Source organism: Rhamphochromis longiceps, linkage group LG6 (assembly GCF_057381845.1).
Source record: "Rhamphochromis longiceps isolate RC_006_pf linkage group LG6, R_longiceps_female_GT1.1, whole genome shotgun sequence".
Lineage (NCBI taxonomy): Eukaryota > Metazoa > Chordata > Actinopteri > Cichliformes > Cichlidae > Rhamphochromis > Rhamphochromis longiceps.
Genome location: NC_140562.1, coordinates 21,476,903 through 21,496,479, shown reverse-complemented (window position 1 = coordinate 21,496,479; position 19,577 = coordinate 21,476,903). Strand labels below are relative to the sequence as shown.

Sequence of the window (19,577 nt, the reverse complement as noted above, 5' to 3'; positions counted from 1 at the left end):
AGTGAAAATATTAAAAGCATTTTTTTGTGCGTGTTATGATTTTTAAACCAAAACTGAATCTACAACAGAAAAATCAAGAATCTCGTGTTGTCAGCATTGTGTAGCAGCTTGTGCATGATTGTACGTGACAGGACAGATTGCAACAGAAACAAGATTACCTCATTACTTTAACTGACAGATGGAAAAGTGTAGGTGTGTAAGGTAGCTTTGTTATTCTAAGCATCTGCATTGGCACAACTCCATTTCCACACAGCTAGCTGACAGTTACACATGACTGATGGTAAAAAAAAAAAAAAATGCTTCAGGTAACGATCAGCATGACATAGACTCAGCGAGACTTCTAAGCTTATATGTGCCCAGAGGTGCAATAGGTCCCACTGTAGTCCTAAGACTGGACAACAAGTAGAATTTTGTAACTAATTAGCATGATGCTAATTAGCCATTGGATTCATGTTGCTAATGCTAGTAAGCAACTAGCTAGCCAATTAAACACATTTTGCTAGAGTTTCCAAGTTTAAAGATACCATTCCTTGAAATGGGGGAAAACAGAATGATAAATGCATACAAACCCTGCTATATTAAGAAGGTAGTGCACACAATGAATGAGCTGCCATAAGTGCAACACTTGGCTAGCATTATGCTACAGTCAAGCTATGGAAAACAGTGGTGAGAGACTGAAATGATCAAAATTATTATGACCATGTGCAATAACCTTTTGATTTTGCAAAGTAACCCATCAGCGCACACCAACTCGCACTGATTGCAACAGTCTGTCCGCATTTATAAATTAGATGTCAATTATTATTTGCAAATCTTTAACAATCTTTAAGCGTGAACTGATTGAAGCAAGACTGAATTAGTCAAGTTGGACCGAGTTTGTTTGAAGTTGCCTTCCACCAGGTGACTCGTGCAATCACCTTGTGATCAAAAGTTATTACCTAGAGATTGAGCTGACTGGAGAGTCATTACGTTCCTAATGTAATGACTGGCATGTGTAAGCATCAGATTAATGTAGGTTAAAGGTGGAGGTAATTTTTGAACCATTTCAGACAAAGTTTAAGTCATGGCAATATATTTCACAAGCCAATCAAACGTTTTGCACCTAAACCATTTATCTTCATAGCAGAAGATACCTTGTACTTAACTTCATCTGTAACATAGAAGAGAGAAGAGAAGTATGCACTTGTTGGACACACACATGCCGCGACACTACTGATAAAGCTCTAAAACGCTGCAAACACATGTCCCCCAAATACACAACAAAGTCCAACGGTCACAGTGTCTCTGAGATAAGACTCAGAACACAAACTGGTGAAAGCATGAGAAGCTGCTGGCTCATCAGGGGCTGCTGTTTGATCACAGAGAGAAAGCGGGAAAACTAACCCTAACATTAGCAGTGATTCTCACATTGACCTCTTAAAAACTAAAACCTACAGCGGAAGAACAGAATTATTACACAAATAGTGAAAAAAATTTAATAACAAGTCTACTAATTACTGGGCGACTGGAAGATATGTCTAAAACTTTTCAAGCCAGTTTCACTTTGCCAAAAGGTGTGTCAAGGATATCAACCAGACAGACAGAGCTCGAGAGATTTGCCAGTATCACCGTGTACCCTGTCACCTCCTTATCACTACAGACAACTGTGATTTACAACACATACTGGAAGCCCTGGATCCATTTGTTGTTACCTTCTGTATTTCCTTTCATTAAGCTCTTGGCTATGATTAAAGCTTGTCATTTTGACTCTGTGTGTGTGTGTGGCAATTATCAATAAGCACAGGGCAAGAGTCCTAAAAGCTTGTGGCTCCTTCCAAAGAGCTTAAACCAGAAGCTTTCCCTCTAATCTCAACTCACACAGTGGCAGGTTAATAACTAGCTGCTGTGAGAAAATAGGCCAGACCCTTTGACACCGCAGACACACAGTGACCTTCCCTTCTTTACTTTGTCATTGCTGATTAGCTGTCTGACTGTGTTTTGGCTGTAAAACATCTGGTTTCAGTGCCAGTCCTGTGTTTCGCCTCAGTGTCTTCACTCCTAGAGTACGTTTGGGGTTGCTTTTTTTTTTTTTTTTTTTTTTTTTAAATACAGAAATTGTATGCCAACTGAGCAAACACTGCATTCCAGCTCAAATACAGGTGCAGTCAGTAATTCAGTTGTATTGGAGCTATTGAAGCCCAGTGTACACAGAAGCCTACATTGCAGACAGATTCATTTACACGGGTCCACCTGAAAACAAATAAATGAGAGGCTGGTCATTTTGGATGTCACCAATGTATTGGTGAGGACTCAGCACCGCATCAGAGAAAAGCAAAGTCTTCCTTTCCTTATTTTCCCCTGATCCTCGTAGATTTGCATGTCACCTTGTGCTCTGGTTTTTCTGCTTCACTTTGCAAATGAGAAGCCACACCTGCCTGGATAAAAATAAAATACTGATTGAATAAAGTAGCCACATGGTCCGTGCAGTGAAAACGCTGAAAGAGTGAAATCATAACGAGGCAAGCGTACGACCAGCAAGTGAAGTTAAATATATCTGATTCCCAACAATCAGGGGCACACTGGTATGATTCAGGCGATGAGAAGATAACGAAAATACCTTTCTAGCTGTCTGGTTCAGTGTCAGTACATGTAACGAGTCAAGCATTCAGGTGTTTGTGCAACAGAAACTATTTAGAGTTTCAGTAATTCCCCTTTTTTGGGGGAAATAGCAAAAATGTTGTTATTTTAAGAGTTTTTTTTAGTTTTGAAGTTTGCTGAATAGTCAGGTATGACATCAGGTTTTAAATCCGTCGTCAACAATCCAGTTTTTAAAAACGCACAAGACGCAGCACGAGTATCAAGTTTAAGATCAGAATCTGTTCCTGTCTCAACAAACTAAGGTGTGACTAACTATGCTGATGAAAATCATGGGGGTATGAATTGTCAGCACGAGTCTAAACCTGGGAAACATGTCCAAATTTTTGAGTCTATTTCCAGCCGCTCAATCAAGAAGCAAATCTGTCTTTCTAGAGCAGGGGTAGGCAACTCCAGGCCTCGAGTGCCGGTGTCTTGCAGGTTTTAGATATCGCCCTGGGTCAACACACCTGAATCAAATGATTAGTTCATTACCAGGCCTCTGGAGACGAACAGCATCTGAAAGCATGTCCGTAAGAAAAATCAAGCAAACGTTTGACACACTGACACAAGACCTGAGAGGTGCATGTTGCCCATCAGCTGATTTATTGTTTGCTGAAGCCTCGTTAGAAATGGTTTCAACATCTCAGGCTCTCCAAGATATGGAGGCCTATCTGCCCTCACCACACTCCCTGCCGGTGGCTGATGCCCTCAGACGTTGGTGCGTTGGTGGTTCTTGGTGTCTGGGCGCTCATGTATGTACCGGCTAACTCCTGGTGGCCGCTTGGCGGGGCCTGGTGCCTGTGGCCTGGCTGGGCCCCTTCTGGGAGGTGTGGCGCCCTCAGGCCTCTGGCCCTGAGGGTCGGTCCCCTCTGGCACAGCTGGCTGCCGGTAGAGCCCGCGGGCACGTCACTGCAACCCCCCTCTGGCCTCTGCTCCGTGGCTGCTTAGCTCTTCTCTGGCAAGGTTGCCCCCCTGGTGGTCCTCCTTGGGTCCTCGTACTCTGGGTCCTCTGGATTTTCTTTTTTTTTTGTTTGTTTGTTATATTTTGTCTTTCTTTCTTTCTCCCTGTCCTATCCCCCAGTCATGTCAGTCCCGTCTGTAACAACTGGAAATAAAATAAAATAAATACATAATTATAAAAAAGGTCAATCAAATGGACCAATATGGCAAGGCCATGATGATCCACTTGGTAAAGTAAATCCGCTTGGCATCTTTTTTGGCCTTCAGACAACAATTCTGATGGCTAAAGATCCAAACGGGACAAGCAAAAAAAACAAAAAAGAAATGGTTTCAGTGGAAGTGTGGCTGTCATGACGTCATTCTTAAGGATGGGAGACACGGAGAAAAGGCTGAGGTACGATAATTAACACAGGAACTACAGTGAAATCAGTTGCAACAGGTCTGATGGAGTGACGATTACTGAAGAAATTTGTAAAGTACTGTCATGCAATATCGTATAGAAAGCAGCTGACTGGCGACTGTTTCATTTTTCAGCACGGCAATGATCCCAAACAGTGCGGTAAAAGCATGAAGAGATAGAAAAAACACACAATGATGCACTAACAGTCATGGATTGGCCTCCCCAGAGCCTGGACCTACATCATTGAATGATGTAGGATCCGTCATTGGATCCTACATCATTGAAGCAGTGTAGGATCATCTTGACAGAGAACAGAAGAAGAAGAAGAGCTTTGAATGTTCTTCAAGAAACCTGATGAACTATTCCTGAAGACCATTTAAAGAAATGACAAGAAATCTGCCAAAGAGAGTTCAGGCTGTGTTGAAGAATTTCATTGTATGTTTCAATAAATCACTGCACTGATTTCCTGTTACCTTAGCAGAATCTAAAGAAATGACAGATATACCCTTGCATAAGACTTGTGTATATTAAGTGATTCAGGTATTTAATCACCAGCTGGAAACTTGCTCTCTGTAGTTTGAGTAACACCTTTAATCCCATACCATCAGATGGCTGCTTTAAGAACATTGTGTGATAGTGATCTCACCTCCAGTTGGCCGAAATCTAACGTGAATAATTTGTTTGCATGCCTGTGCAGCACGCCTCATTCTTTCACGTCTGATTCACTCCAAAATCTCCATTAACACATCTGTTTGAAACAATTCCCATTCAGTGATATCACAGCTACACTACCTGCTTACATCAACTTTGGCACGAAGCAGGGTTTGTAAAAACCAATGGACCACGAAGTTGTTGGAAAAGCATTCAAACCATGTACTGTTACTCATTTTATAGATCACGAAGCATGTTGAAATCCGTTATTCATCCCGATTCATCTACAGGCACCTCTCTCAGTTGTCGCACATGTAAGCCAACTGTGAGGATCATAGAAACGGTATATAAAGCGAGATTCTGGATTTGACAACCAGGAAAGAAAATCGCTTTTTTTCCCTTAACTTTCATTAAGAGATTTAGCTGGAAATGGTCATACTGCATGCAACGCATGACGATCACGTCACAGACAGGCAGTCAGAGCAGTTACAGTTGAACTTCTTTCCATCTGTTGATTTCCCAGAAAGGCATCTGTAATTTCTTAGGAAGGCTCCTGAAAACATCCGTGTAATCTGATACTATCTAAGTGTTCAAGTCATCTCTGTGTCTCAAACCCCAGCCTGGTTCAGTCACCACTCCCATTGTCAATAGTTACCTAAAGAGTCGACCTGTTGTATTGTAGTGACTAATAATAAGCTTTAGCTCCATCACATTTAGTTATTGGGTATTATAACTCTCCTAAAACGAGAGTGAGTGTTAGTATTGGCCCAGTCTGTGCCTACACTAAGCAGCTGTCCTGTGCCTGAGACATTTTACTGTGACCCTTCCTCCGTCTGCTCTGATTGGTCAGTTTGTGCAGAAAAATGAGGCATTGGTTACATATGGTTGCGTTTCGTGAGTAAAGCCTCTGCCCTCTAATAGTTGGCAGCTTTGTCCCACCCCAATGGGTGACGTCATGGCGAACAAGCCATTTTTTCTATATACATGGTCCCTGTTGCTCATGTCTACTTAATAATGAAAGTGAAGTGAGGAGTGAGTAGTGGCTTTACTTTAAGGGTGTGCCACATTAGCTGCACAGCAGACATGATGCACATGCTTTACATAATAGCACAGATACTAAGTTACTACTTAAGTTACTTGTCTTTTCAAACCTTTTACAGACATAAAAATAATATAGAACAAAAAACAACACAGGAGTTTACAATCCAGAATCATACTGGCTTAATTTGTGGTCTGGTAGCCGTTTCTTAAACAAACTGCAGGGATGAAGTGTTTTTGGCTTTTTTCAGGACAGAAACAGCACTATTTGCTGTAAATGGTTATATTTATATGAATACATCGATGCCTTTTACCTCTTATTTTCAGATGGGACACATTAAGTGTTTCCATGTCTGTTTACAATAAATAAAATAAAGTACATAAAACGTCGCCAAGTGACCTAGATCTCAGCTGTGCGAGGAGCCGTTTCATTGAGAAACTGCAGGCCTATTAAAATATTAATCACATTATATGGCTGGTTATAAGCACACATCGTGTCACATCACAGAATAGAGACAAGTGTGTGTGTGTGTATCCTTGAGGGAGTGTCTTTTTATCTTATATCAATTATAACTAAGTAAAGCTGTTTTGCAGCCAGCTGGTGATGTTTGCAGTGAAAACTCCTGACAGAGTTAAAAATATTCTACATCAAAGGGAGAAAAGTGGGAAAAAATGTGCACCAAATTAGGTTGGATGTTCTAAAATTAGTCTAAGAGGACCTTTTTATGAGAATTAATAATTTATTTTATACACATAAGGAATATTAAATGACAAGATGGCTAAAGCATGATTCATTATTCAACAAAGGCAATGAGCTGGTCTGATTAGAGCACACCAAGGAAGTTACAAGGATCCTCATCATGTAGATTAATAGTGTTGAGGAGCTTAGCAGCAGCTAGAGGCCATCCATCCACTTTATCCATAGTAACTGTAGTCAAGGTGAGCTTCACTTTCTGAGACTCCAGGGGATTGGCTTGCTATTATATAGGCTCACCCTCTCTGTATAAACAATACACAGACAGCGTACAGCCACAGTGTACATCCTGCTGTCGAGCAAAACGAGGCCACAGCAAATCACATCACGCCCATTAGCTAACTGCATTAATGCACTGTGGCATGCAACATGACATGCTAGACTCAAATTGTCTGTGAAGCCTCAAACCAAACATTAGCTAAAGAAATGCACTTATACATGGTTTTGTGAGTAGTCTTCAGCTAAAAGCTAATGCTTAACCCAACTATAACATGCTCACTAAGTCATTATATTAGCAGGCTAACATAGTCATACTAGCGCTAATGAAGTAAACTGGCAACAGATCGGATATACCTCTGCAGGCCATAAACTAAAGTAGGCCACTTCACACAATTAACTTAGAGTTTATACAGTCATGTGGAAAAAAATGTTCACAGGACTCTCTGCAGTTTGGTGATAAATTAAGTATACCCAATGATTTAACCTTTAACAGCAAGAACTGGCTTCACACGTGACTCTATAACACTTCGGTATACAGAGAGGTTCATGGTCCACTCAGGGACTGCAAGGTACTGAGGTCCTGTGGCTGGAAAACAACCCCAAATCATCACCCCTCCACCACCGTGCTTGATGTTTGGTACGAGGCATTTATGATTACGTCGGGGGGGGGGGGGGGGGGGGGGGGGGGGGGGGTTGGTTGTTTTCCCCAAACATGCCACTGTGCAACATCTCCACTTTTGTCTCATCTGTCCAAAGTACATTAATCCAGAAATCTTGTGGTTTGTTCAGATGCTGTTTTATAAACCTAAGCTGCCGTGTTCTTTCTAGACAGAAGAGTCTGTCTCCTAGCGAATCTTAAATAAAACGCACTGCAGCGTGTTCACATGTAAAAAGACAATTATTTTTACCCAAATTGGAGAGGCCAGTTCATACCTTACAGGCTGTGTCATCTTCATCATAAGGATAAAAAAAAAAAAAATGGTTTTCCCCTAAATACAAATGTCTTTGGCAAAAACTGATCAATCTTGGCTCTTTTGATAGGAACAGATGCCAAACCCTGCCCTGAGACATCATAAAGAGAAAAGTACTGCTCCCAGTTGGCAAAGAGTGCTGGCTCAGTGCAGACAGAACCAGGCTAAAACATGGTTTATTCAGGCACGGTAGAATAAATGATCTGGCTGTAACATGAGACCTTTAAGAAAAGACAAAAGCGATCAGAATTTAAATGCCTGTGCCAAGTTTTATGGCAATCCATGTGTTAGCAGACTTTTCACTGCCAAACCACATGTAAATCAGGCAACAAATGCACGGCCAGTTTGTTTATCCATTAACACAGAAAGTCATCCAGCAGTTGCTGAAATATTTTTGTCTGCACACAAAAATGTCAGTCTCGTGCCTCGCTGCAAGTATAAATAACAGTATGTATTCATACACACAATATACCGTATTTTCACAACCATAAGGCGCACTTAAAAGTCTTAGATTTTCTTCAAAAAGTGCGGCGCGCCCTATAGCGCAGTGCGCCCTGTGTGTTGTAAGGAGGACGTAGTAGAGAACACCATGAGAACGCTAAAGGGTGAAGTGTGTGCGTTGACTTTATTGCACATACCTGTATAAAAGAACAGGTATGTGCGTTATGCAGGACATCGTTGTTTTAACAACCCTGAAAATGGCAAAGAGACACGCTTACGAAGCACAGTTTAAACTGAAGGCCATCAGCTACGCGGAGGAACATGGAAATCGAGCAGCGGCGAGAGAATTTAAGATTAATGAATCGATGGTTCGCAAGTGGAGGAAGCTGGAAAACAAGCTCCGGCAGGTCAAGAAGACGCAGCTGAGTTTCCGCGGACATAAGGCGATCATCGAGCAAAGAACGAGCGGGAGAAGCGTTTCGACGGTCACCATTCGGCTAAAAGCAGTTTCACTTTTTACGAAACGGTGCCATTTTTCCATCCGGACCAGGACTACGGTAGCGCAGCAACTTCCAGCGGATTATAAGGAAAAGCTGGCCATCTTCCGCTCCTACTGCAGCAAACACATCGGCGACAAACACATCCAGCGATGGATGACCGATGGAGACCACAGTTTAACCAAGAGTGGAAACCAGCGCCGGGCGAGTTACGCCACAATTTGCCAATGGATTGTAGATGCTTGGGCTAACATGTCTGCTGGCACTGTTGTTCGAGCTTTCGCGAAAGCCGGCATCATTTCCGAGGAGCCGCACGGCACGGAAAGTGACTCTGACAGTGAAGAAAGTGAACCTGGCATGTTTGATGAAGATTTAGCGCAGCTGTTCAATTCAGACACAGAGGATGAGGACTTCGATGGGTTTGATTGATGATAAAAATGTGAGTACCAAACTTTGTTTTGCTCCTGCTTTATTTTTAAATACGCACACTTGTATGCTTGTGTGTTGTTGATGATGACGATTACTGGTAATAAAAATGTGAGTAAGGTACCGAACTCAGGTTTGCTCCCGCTTTATTTTTAAATACGCATACGGTACTTGTATGCGCCCTATGATCCAGTGCGCCTTATGTGTGTGTGTTAAATACAGTAATGGCACACATAACTGAGACTGCGTCTTTTAGCACAGTGCGTCTTATGGTCGTGAAAATACGGTATATTTTTGAGTACACAGAGCCACTTATTCTAATCACCCTGTAAACTTATCTGTGGAAAGCAGTTGTCGGGTTTAATAAGCAAACATGGCATCAGAGACCAAGTCTGCAACTGTTCTAACAGTAATTTTCATGATGTGCAACTTTAAATCTCATGAACCAACAGGCTGAAACACAAACACACACACACACACACACACACACACACGTGTGTGTGTGGCCAACCACTCGTTATCATGAATAATAAATAAGACTCTGCTGACCCATCTGCTTCATGACTAAGAGCTGCCAACTTCAAAAACAACCGGAGCGCACGCTGCCTGAAGCAGCGGAGTTTTTATAAGTCCGACCAGAAGCTTCTGATCTTTATATGGGAATTCTTAAAAATGAAAAAAAAAAAAGCACCAAACTAAACAAACGTGACCTTTAATCAAAACTTACTGATATTATACAGAGTTTCAGTAAATGCTTCAATGGGATGATCTTGAAAATCCTATGTTGCCTCATTCCTGAGTTATTGCATTCACAAACTTGGACAGCTGGCCACCTGTCCAGCGGGGTGACAGCGACACCCTATCAGCCTTTTACGGCTGAGGGGGAAAAAAAAAAAACTACAGACAACTGTGGCAATCTGATAGCAACCAAAGCAACACAAGGAAGTTTTTGGTGCAACCTCATCCAGCAAGAGCCAGTAACCTTCAGGAACCACTGCCAACTGGTCAGGAGATTCATGTTTTTTCCCGCCAACCAGTGGCTGTGTCACAGCCAACATGGCAAACAATTCTCAAGCAATGTGCGCATGATGTCATCAGACGCCTCAATAGAACAACTACCAAATAAACCGCATATAAACCCTTCAGGTGCTAACCAGCTGTTCACTCTGAAGCTTGGCCTGCAGTATTTTACTTATACTGTGCACACATTTACTGACTCCGTCTATATTTTCTAAAATAATCCCCTCTCTGTTTGACCCACGTGGTGCCGGATAATCCCCAAACAGCTGTCATGTCAGAAACGTGCACGGCAACCTGCCACGACTGATCTGAGTGTCAGTGACGTAACAGTAAAAGAAAAAGAAGGTCAGGGTGGAAAGACAAACAAGACTTTCGAAGCCATTGTTGGAGGAGTCATTATGCCTGGCACTGTAAATGCCCTGCAGTGACAAACAGCAGACGACAGCTTGTTTAAGCGAAGTTTGTAGTCTTTGGGACAAAGACAGAGAGCTTCTGTGGTCACATGCACCCTCTCGATTTATATAAGAGCATTTTCGGGATTTTTAAACCATTGTCAGGACAAGTACAGTAATCTTCCCCAATATCCACCAGCAGATTGTTTACTAAAGCCCAATACTCTGCAGATTTTATTCAGTTTGACCGCCAGGCTGAAGCATCAAATGATGATCCACGAATACCAGACGACAACTCCCCGGTGATGAATCAACATAACAACTCAAAAATCTGGCTTCTGCTCACACTTCTCAAAAAAGACACCAAGAGAGAAGAGCGTTAAAATAAGGATTAACGTGCTTATCTCAGGTCCTGTGTTCGGTCGTTGCTGGATTTTTTCCCCCCCTATTTCTTAAAGACATGTCTTTCAGATACTGTTAATCTGCTATCGATGGATTCTTAGGCCTGCCCCTTCTTTTTTGTCTTCCATTTGTCCAGTTTCCTCAATTTTTTCTAAGGACACACTGCACACTGTTACAGAGAGTGACAGGTTTTTGGCTAATACCTCTTCGGGAATCACCTTAGTGCAAAAATACTACTTTGGGTCGGCCAGACTGTGACATCTATTTTCATGGATTCAACTAAAGAAATGGGAGTGAATTCTCTGACAGGCTGCTGGTAACAAAGTGCATAAAGATGCAATTTTAAATTGTTTTTTGCCATGTTGTCTGGTATGTGTAGACACAACACTGGTTCACCTGTGGAGTTACGTACTTTCTATGTTTGAATGAGTCACAGATCAGAATTAAGCGACTGAAAAAAGCTAATAAAGACTTCCTCTGAAAATGGTGAGATACAAGGACTGAACTGAACATGAGTGAAAAAGCAGCCAATGCCCAATGAAGAACTTTAGAAAACTATTGCTTAGGTGCACTTAAGAAAAATAAATCACCAGAAATTTGTGTTACTCTGAGTTTTTGAGGGCACACAATCTCCGAAGAAAGAACACTCAAAAGATTTCCACCTGTTAGAAAATCCTGGCAAAGACAGAATAAGTGCATACCAGATGTTTTATTGACAGTGTGAGAACAGCAGGATTAACTGAAAGAGGCCACAAGTACCGTGAAATCACTCTGACCCTGCCGGGCAGTGAAGCAGGCCTTCATTAGTTTTAGTGAAAACTGAACCACAGGAGGTGTGGCGGGGGCAGAGAGTAAGAGTCTTAAGGCCACGGGGGGCTTTGTTCTGGAGGTACAGTCATGTATGAGGCACCATTTATTGAGGACACAGGGTTCTCCAACATCACCTCAGGGCACAAAGTCGGGTCTGTAATGGCAACAGAGGACATGTGACATGAGCTGCTTCAGTTTCAGGGTTTTCCTCTTAATAAATCAGGGATGTAACCCTCAACAAAGAAAGTAAAAATGCATGATTGGCGCACACACACACAATGCTGCAAAGACAAAACCATGCACAGCTACAATCCTGAACATTTAATGACTACAGTGACCATTGTTGAAGTTGTTTTTGCAGATTTATTACTTTTAAATGCTTAAAATCACTGAATCCCCAAAGAGCAACGTCCAGCCACTGAAGAACTGCAGCTGCTCCACGGGCCCCTGGAGGCTGGCTCCAAAAAGCTGAGTCCCGGTGGACTCCAAATGCCCAAATTTAGATAAAAAATAAACATGTTACATAAGCAAAACATTTTACCCTCAATTGGTACAATTTTAAGCTTTTTTTAAAACAAGATAGGTCATCGATGAAAATCAGAGATCAGTGAATTTAACACTACTAAAAATTAATTACATGATTCTCGCAACACATTTCTGATTAATTAATCTGTTTGTTCTTCCAGCTCTGTTACAACACAACATTTTTATATAATTTTTTTTTCTCTTTTAAAAACAGCTCATACTGGCTGCTAGATTTGCTTATCGATCTATCCAGCTTCTGCTGCTTGCCTGGGTCTGGGTTGCTAGGGCGCCCAGGCCCCCCTCTACACCTCTTCCAGCTTTTCCAGTGTGATACTGAGGTCTTTCCAAGCCAGCTGGGAGATACATGCCTTGCCTCACCCTGAGGCCTCCCACAGGTTACAGGTTACTGCTGGAAATGCAAACCAAGCTCTGGCTGCAGTCATACAGGGGACTAAATGGCCCGCAACAACAGGTTTGTCTTCACTTTATTGCACAACAGCAGCTTAACAGCCGCATATATCCAGCACAGATTTTCTAGCGCTCAGGTCATCGGGTTGATTCAAGGGCATGTTTGCTCAAAAGCACACCTTCAGTTCATTGCAGGTGTTACAGAAGGAAAGACTGACTCCTAACAGCAGCAGCAGCAAGCGCCTCATCACTGCTCCGGATGTGAGTGACATTAAGTTATACTACAAGATAAACAGCCAAGTATTTCCACAGCAGGAAAAAAAAACAAAACAAAAAAACAAAAGAGGCTCTGCTCAGAGATTCTGAAGAAACGAGGACCTACATAGCAAACAGCACACGTCACAGGCTGGACAAAGCAAGGGAATCTCAGGTATGTGTTTAACAGTCTGTGTGATGACATGCCAGGTTAGCATTTTATGGCCCTAACATGAAAGTGCACAGCAGATTTTTTACTCTCTCTACAGTGGATTTAAACAGAAGAGCCTGTGGTGCCTTCAAATCCCACAAACACCTCGTTAAAAATGAGACTGTCAAGAATTTTCACCGAGTTCAAAGCCGGCTACAGCAGGGAGGGTTCATTTGTGGTCGGGAGATTTTTGTTTCACACAAGTGCAGACGTGTGGCAAACTCATTAGTCTAATGCTCTTTTTGGCAGCGGGTTGGCCATTAGGTGGATGAGGCCTAATTAGACAACTTGAGAGCTGGTATGACACCTCTCCACACAGCACGGCACCAAAAGTCGTGCCTCAAGCTGACACGCATTAGTCTTAAACTCTGCGCAACCCCAAAACATGTTCGCTGTTCATTAGCTACAGACTTTTCTTTGTCAGGGGCGCAGAGAAAAATTTGCATCAAGCCTCCGCCAAGCTGAAGAGCGGTAACTGACCTCGCCGTTTATCTCATGCGCTCTGATAAAATTCCCAAAGAGGGGGAGCAGCGAACTGTTAGTATATCATTAGGAAATATTTAAAAAAGGAGCCAAAGGTCAATTCTTAAACTAAACACTATTATTTTACACCTTTAAACGGAGCAGCTCGACATTTTTGGAGCTTCTTTTTGAGTGTTAAATGCTTGGAAAGTGTTTAGGAGCTACTTAGCTTAGCATTAAGATGGGCGGAAAGGCCAGACTGGTGTCTGAGGTCAGCCCCGAAAGGAGCCTTGAACTTGGATCTTATTAAGTTTAATTAGTACAGAGTGAAAATATGTCATAGTCATGGGGGAGCTAAATGTTTCCACCTAACAGTCAGGGCTGCCACTTTCGAGCTAACAGGTGGGGTTGACAGTTTCAGCTTGATAAATTTAATGATCACCAACCCAGCGTTGCCGCCGGGGTTGATGACCAAACTTTTTTATTAGTTCATTTATGATTTCCTAACCTGTTGAACAGTGGAAAGTATGTCCATGGGTGACGATGTTTTATCTAGCCATATCAGCAACCTTAAAGTCTGTTTTCAAGGTTGCTAGGATACCCATTGATATATTTTGTTTGTTGTTTTATTGCTTTGAGAAGTCACAAATATACCTGTAACCTATTAATCCGTAATTTTTTTTTTTTTTTTTTTTTTTTTTTTTTTAAAGAAGCAGATTTCAAAGTCAAGTCCCGAAAAGCTGCAAAAGGGGCTTTAATAGAAATGATCACCAAAAAAAAACACCCTGATGGCGTCACTCGTGACTCAACCTGAAGAAAGCTGCTGTGTAATGCATGATTCAGTTGTGACTTTATAACAGCTCATCTGTCAAATGGATACTCATGTAGCTAACCCTGTAAAGCTGCATGAATCTCACAGGAAAGACTCCTACCAATAGCTGGAAGCAGTAAGTTGGGCTGGCCTAAGTTGGGTTTATTATTGATGAGGCTCATTAATAAATGTAAACTGTTCTTTGAGCTAATTTTGAAGGTGTTAGTGATAAAAGTGTAGAAAAGGATTAAAAACATTGCATGCGCACCAAACCAAAACACTGTACGGCTCTGTCACAGTAGAATAAAAATAGAGTAAAAATCCCTTGTTTTGACTTGGGAAGAGAGGAAGGGAAAAAAATGGCTGCCCACTGATTAAATCGATTTTTTCCACTTTCAGCAACAGTTTGTGATTAGCTGCGACGACCAACTGGTTCCACAGAGCCAACGCCTCATTATGTGGGCCAGGAATTGAACAGGTCACCTGGTGGGAGGCAACCTGTCTCCAAACACTGCGCTGTGACTCGGAGTGACTCCCAAACAGACTGGATAAGGTTTACAAAAATCTGCAGTCTCATCCCCCCCAAATATTCACCTTGGATACAAACCTCTGTTTTTATCTAATGCTACAGGAAAATTGAGAATATCAATATCAAACTGCGACAATAAATGCAGTGAAATGGGACTTTCGCTGAACCAACTAACCACAACTTCTGGAAAAATACAACAGAAGGAAGAATTTGATAAAAAACATCTGAAAATTATACAAATATTCGTTTGGTCCAATCACGGCGCACGCTCTGGACCGGCCTTCAGTGAAACTGATGTGCACTGCCACACTTGAAGAGCCAACTGGCACTGAAGTCCTAAATTTGTCCCACAGCTCCACATGTGGTGAGCATTAGACTCGGTTCATTAAACACAGCTCTCAAGCTGTTATTTTTCTTTGTCTTAAGTTTATTTACACCCGTCCAGACAGAAGTGAATAAAAAAAAAAAAAAACCCACAATGGATCCAAACAATCTGGTGAACTGGTGGCCTGAAAGAGTCCAGCCACCCACAGAGCAGAAATAACAGGCTTCACTTAGAAGCAGGGAGGTGTTTACACTGAACGGGCACACCAAATCTATTCACAATATACTGGCTGATGGGACCTGCAGCATTTTGATTACAGCTTTATCAGGGTAACACTGTTTGGATTTTGTGTTTGCTCCCAAGAAAAAATACAAACGTGCGACTCGCAGGTCCTGAATAATGAAACAACTTTAAAGTGCTTTTCCAAAACAAAAGTATTATTTAAAATGCTAACGTGTTCACAAGGTTGTTTGAAAATTAATCAGATAACTAATTAGCCATCTGTAGGGATTACTTTTTTCCTTTAATGCTAAGATGAAAAGTAAACTAAAACTTCAGTTATCGATTTTAAAGAATTATTTAAAAATATGCATAAACTGTTTTCTGCTGAGCTAATATTTTTAAAACAACCAGAAACAATAAGATTTTTTTTTAAAAAGGCTGCTTTGTCCAACAACCTAAATACTGGATTATGGTTCATATAAAAGAAAAGGAAGAAGCATTTTATTTTAATATCAATCTTTTTCAGTACTTGTTTGGTGAAAGTGCTCATTTTTAGCTGTTGCCTTGATTTGACAGCTATCTTGATTAAAAAGAGAGAATGTTCAGGACGGTGTGCTTTTCTCCGTCATACGTGACAGCTAAGCATGTGTGTGCTCTGGAATGATAGCTGGAATAAAAAAAAAGACAAATGTGGATTTCACAGCTAAAATTTTCTAAACTTCCAATACTAGAGATCATTAGATGTGAAAATCTAAATACTTTTTAAAACAAACCTAATTATGGATTCAATTCTATTTTCAATTCCTTTCAATTTTATTCATTAAACTGCTTTCATTAACCCCCATATCTAATCAGCCAATCACACGTAGATGTGCTCAAGACGACCTGCTGAAGTTAAACCTGAGCATCAGAATGAGGAAGAAAGGGGATTTGAGTGACTCTGAATGTGGCAGACAAGCTGGTGATCTATACTGGGATTTTCATACACCATCATCAGACTGTCTCAAGCATACAGAAAGGCAACAGTGACGCTTTACAGCCGAGGTACGCAGAAGAGCATGAAGCAGAAGACCACATTGAGGCTACAGTTCATACACGCTCGCCAGAATTGGACAACAGATCTGACGAGTCTCGCTGAAATGGCTGGGTCAGGTTTTGGTGCAAACAACATGAAAGCAGGGATCCATCCTGCCTCGTATTGACGGTTCATGTTGGTGATGTAATGGTGTGAAGGATGTTTTCTCAGCACACTTTGGCATCCTTAGATCCAACTGAGCATCTTTGCCACAGATAATGGCTTATCTAAGCATTATGACCATGTCCATCCTTTTATGATGACATGTTCCACTGGTTGCTGTAGTTAACACACCATGTCACAAAGTTCAAATCATCTCAGACTGGTTTCTTGAACACAGGTGACTTCACTGTAATGACCCCCACAGTCCAAACCTCAGTCTAACAGAGCACATCTAATGTGCCATCCTGTCAGTATGGACCAAAATCTCTCAGAGATGTTTCCAGCACCTGTGCCATGAAGAAGGCAAAAAGCAGATCCAACCCAGGACTAGTAAGATGTATCTAATAAAGTGTCCACTTAACGTATAATCAATTAGATCAACTACTGTACTCACTCCGTTTAAACATGGTGAAGTTGACAGTGCAGGTTTTCGGTTTCCACCCATGCAAACAGAGAAACAGCAGAGAGCTATGCAGTCGTGCTATACTGTGTGTGCGGGGGGGGGGGGGGGGGGGGGGAGGAATCAGGTGTAACAGAAACCGCTGCACACTTCTGCGTCACATTGTCAAATACCAAGCAAGACGTTGGAGCGGTGTGTGTGTGTGGATGAAACGCGTGCAAACAAACCTCGTGGCTGCCGCAAAGTCGTCCGCTGAAATCCAACCTGCTGTGGAGCCGCATGGCACAGCTCCAACTCCGGCTGCAGCTCAGACCCCCCCAAAGTGTCCCACCCGCACACGCAGCGAGTGCGTGATGGCAAGTAAGCAACACAAAGCGAGAAGTTGGAGCTGAAGGGAACTCACCTTTGAGACGGTCATAAGGGGCGAGATGTGGCGGCAGGTGGTAGTGTTTCCCCCGAGGGAAGAAGGCTCGAGCGGTGGAGCTGCTCCTGCTGGATGTGCTGGCTTTGCTGGTGGTGGAGGGGACTAGCCGGGAAGCAGGAACCAGTCGTGTTACATCACCGATTGCTGTGGCAGAGTGGTCACTTAAAAGTCATGACGCCCGCGTCAACCTTGAGAGTCCCCCGGAATTTAAAAAAAGAAAGAAAGAAGAAGAAGACAACAGCAACAACAATAACATAAATAAAATCTCACAGTCAAAACATTTTCTTTGCCCTTCAAACTGCAGCCACCATGAAAAAGAAAAGAAAAGAGGATGAGGAGAGATCACAGGGAGAGATGCGAGCACAGGACGCGACGAGAGAGGAGGAAGAGGAGGGAGGAGGCTGGGAGGGGCGAGGAAATCCAGGTCGATCAGTGCAAAGATATATAAATATTATCATGAACACCGAGTAGACTGAAGGCCAAACAAGCGATGTTAACAGATTCACACACAACATGGCAGTTTCACGATCAATCACACAAGAGCAGAGGAAGTATTAACCATTTACATTAACCTGCTGCTCTCTATTCACCCACTGTAAAATCAAATAAAATCTTAATTATAGCAGGGGTGTCAAACATAGGGCCGGGGGAACAGAGTCGGCCCCTCGGAAACTCTAATCCGGCCCACTGCACGGCTTTGGAAAATGTGGAGGACATACATTTTTATCTTTTACTGTAGTTTCACAGGTTTTACACCTTACTACAGCATTCCTTTATCATGTAGGAAAACTGAGGCGTACTGTTGAAATTGCTCTTCTTTGTCTTATATTAATTTTAATATACATTTATTTAATTTTAATTTTTTATTGCATTTTTAACCGGTCCAGCACACATAAGATCAAAATAAGTTTAACATCCCTGATTTATAATCTGTCTGCTCTTGGTTGCAACAGCACCCTGTGTGTTCATCCCTAACTGCAGTTTACAGTTTGATTCATCAGAAAAAGTAGAAAAGCATATCGATAATGCACATTTATTTTAAGAGTCCATCACCATCAGTGTCACCTTTTAGCAGCCAGGTTATCATATGAATGAAGCTCAGTTCAGTATATTTGAGAGCATAAAAATAAACATGTGGTTTCTGTAAAATCAGTTTAAGTTTACGTTATGCTTAGTACTATTTTAATTATGTTTCTTATTGTTTGACAACCAAATCAAAACAATATGCTTTGGCCCTTGTTTACTCTTGTGTTTGGCTGCTGCTGAGTATCGCTGTATTTGCATAGATCCTTTATTTGTATGTGTGTGTGTGTGGTTTGTGTGTTTTCTGTCACGTTTTGTAATTTTACACAGATCATTTTGCTGATGTGGTGTGTGTAAAAGTCATTGACATGCACACCTGAAGCAGAGCGCCTGGTTTCTGTGTAGGCAAACCGTGCTGAGCGTGTCATGTACAGTGTTGTGTGCTACAGCTGGCAGGCAGCAGGGATCACACAGAGGAGCTGTCAATAAAAACTCACACATCAGTTTAGCCCCAGGGTCTGGAAGCGAGAGCAGCTGCAGAAATGTGGTCAGCACAGTGTGGTGATGTGTTGTTCTACTCTCAGTGAAGCACGATCCATATCACGGTGTTTGCATAGATCATTTATGCTTTATGTTAAGTGTGTGTGTATGTGGACATTATATAAACTCTGCTTACTAACAGTTACACTGCACAGATGTTGATTAATGTAAGTTAAGGTAAAAGCTAAACAATCTCTAAAGCCTAGTGGTGAGAGAAATTGAAAGCCAGATCAGTTATAATTGCTTATATGGAAAATTTAAAGAAACAGAAAGAAAGAAAAAAGGGATGGATGCCATGTTGTGAACAGGTCTGCCACACATTTTCATTTCAGGGTTTTTATTGCCCCCCAGCGGTGAAACTGCGCTATTACAGAAGCCGTATCAATCATAACCTTTACACATGTTAATGTTTTAAAATGATTATATTATACAGAAAAAGATAATCGGTAAGTAAAATATTAAATACACAGAAAAAATAATTTTGATACATGTCATTAACAGTCAGCTAGTAATAAATAAAAGTCATGAGTAATTCATGCTGCTTTCACTATGGCACCTCAGTCATGGCTTCGTCTGCCTTAATTGGCTTACTTTTAACCAGCATGTGC

General features: G+C 41.8%; 1 protein-coding gene across 4 annotated transcripts in view; it reads right to left on the bottom strand.

Moving 5' to 3' along the window:
* Positions 1 to 17,773, bottom strand: part of coro2aa (coronin 2Aa) — a 50,274-nt gene extending 32,501 nt beyond the window's left edge. The window contains exon 1 of one of the 4 annotated variants that reach the window (XM_085409702.1): positions 17,386 to 17,773. In XM_085409702.1, coding sequence (XP_085265828.1) covers positions 17,386 to 17,400 — 15 coding nt within the window. In that variant the 5' untranslated portion in view covers positions 17,401 to 17,773. The other 3 variants (XM_085409699.1, XM_085409700.1, XM_085409704.1) reach the window with 3 other exon arrangements.
* Positions 17,774 to 19,577: the final 1,804 nt, after the last annotated feature.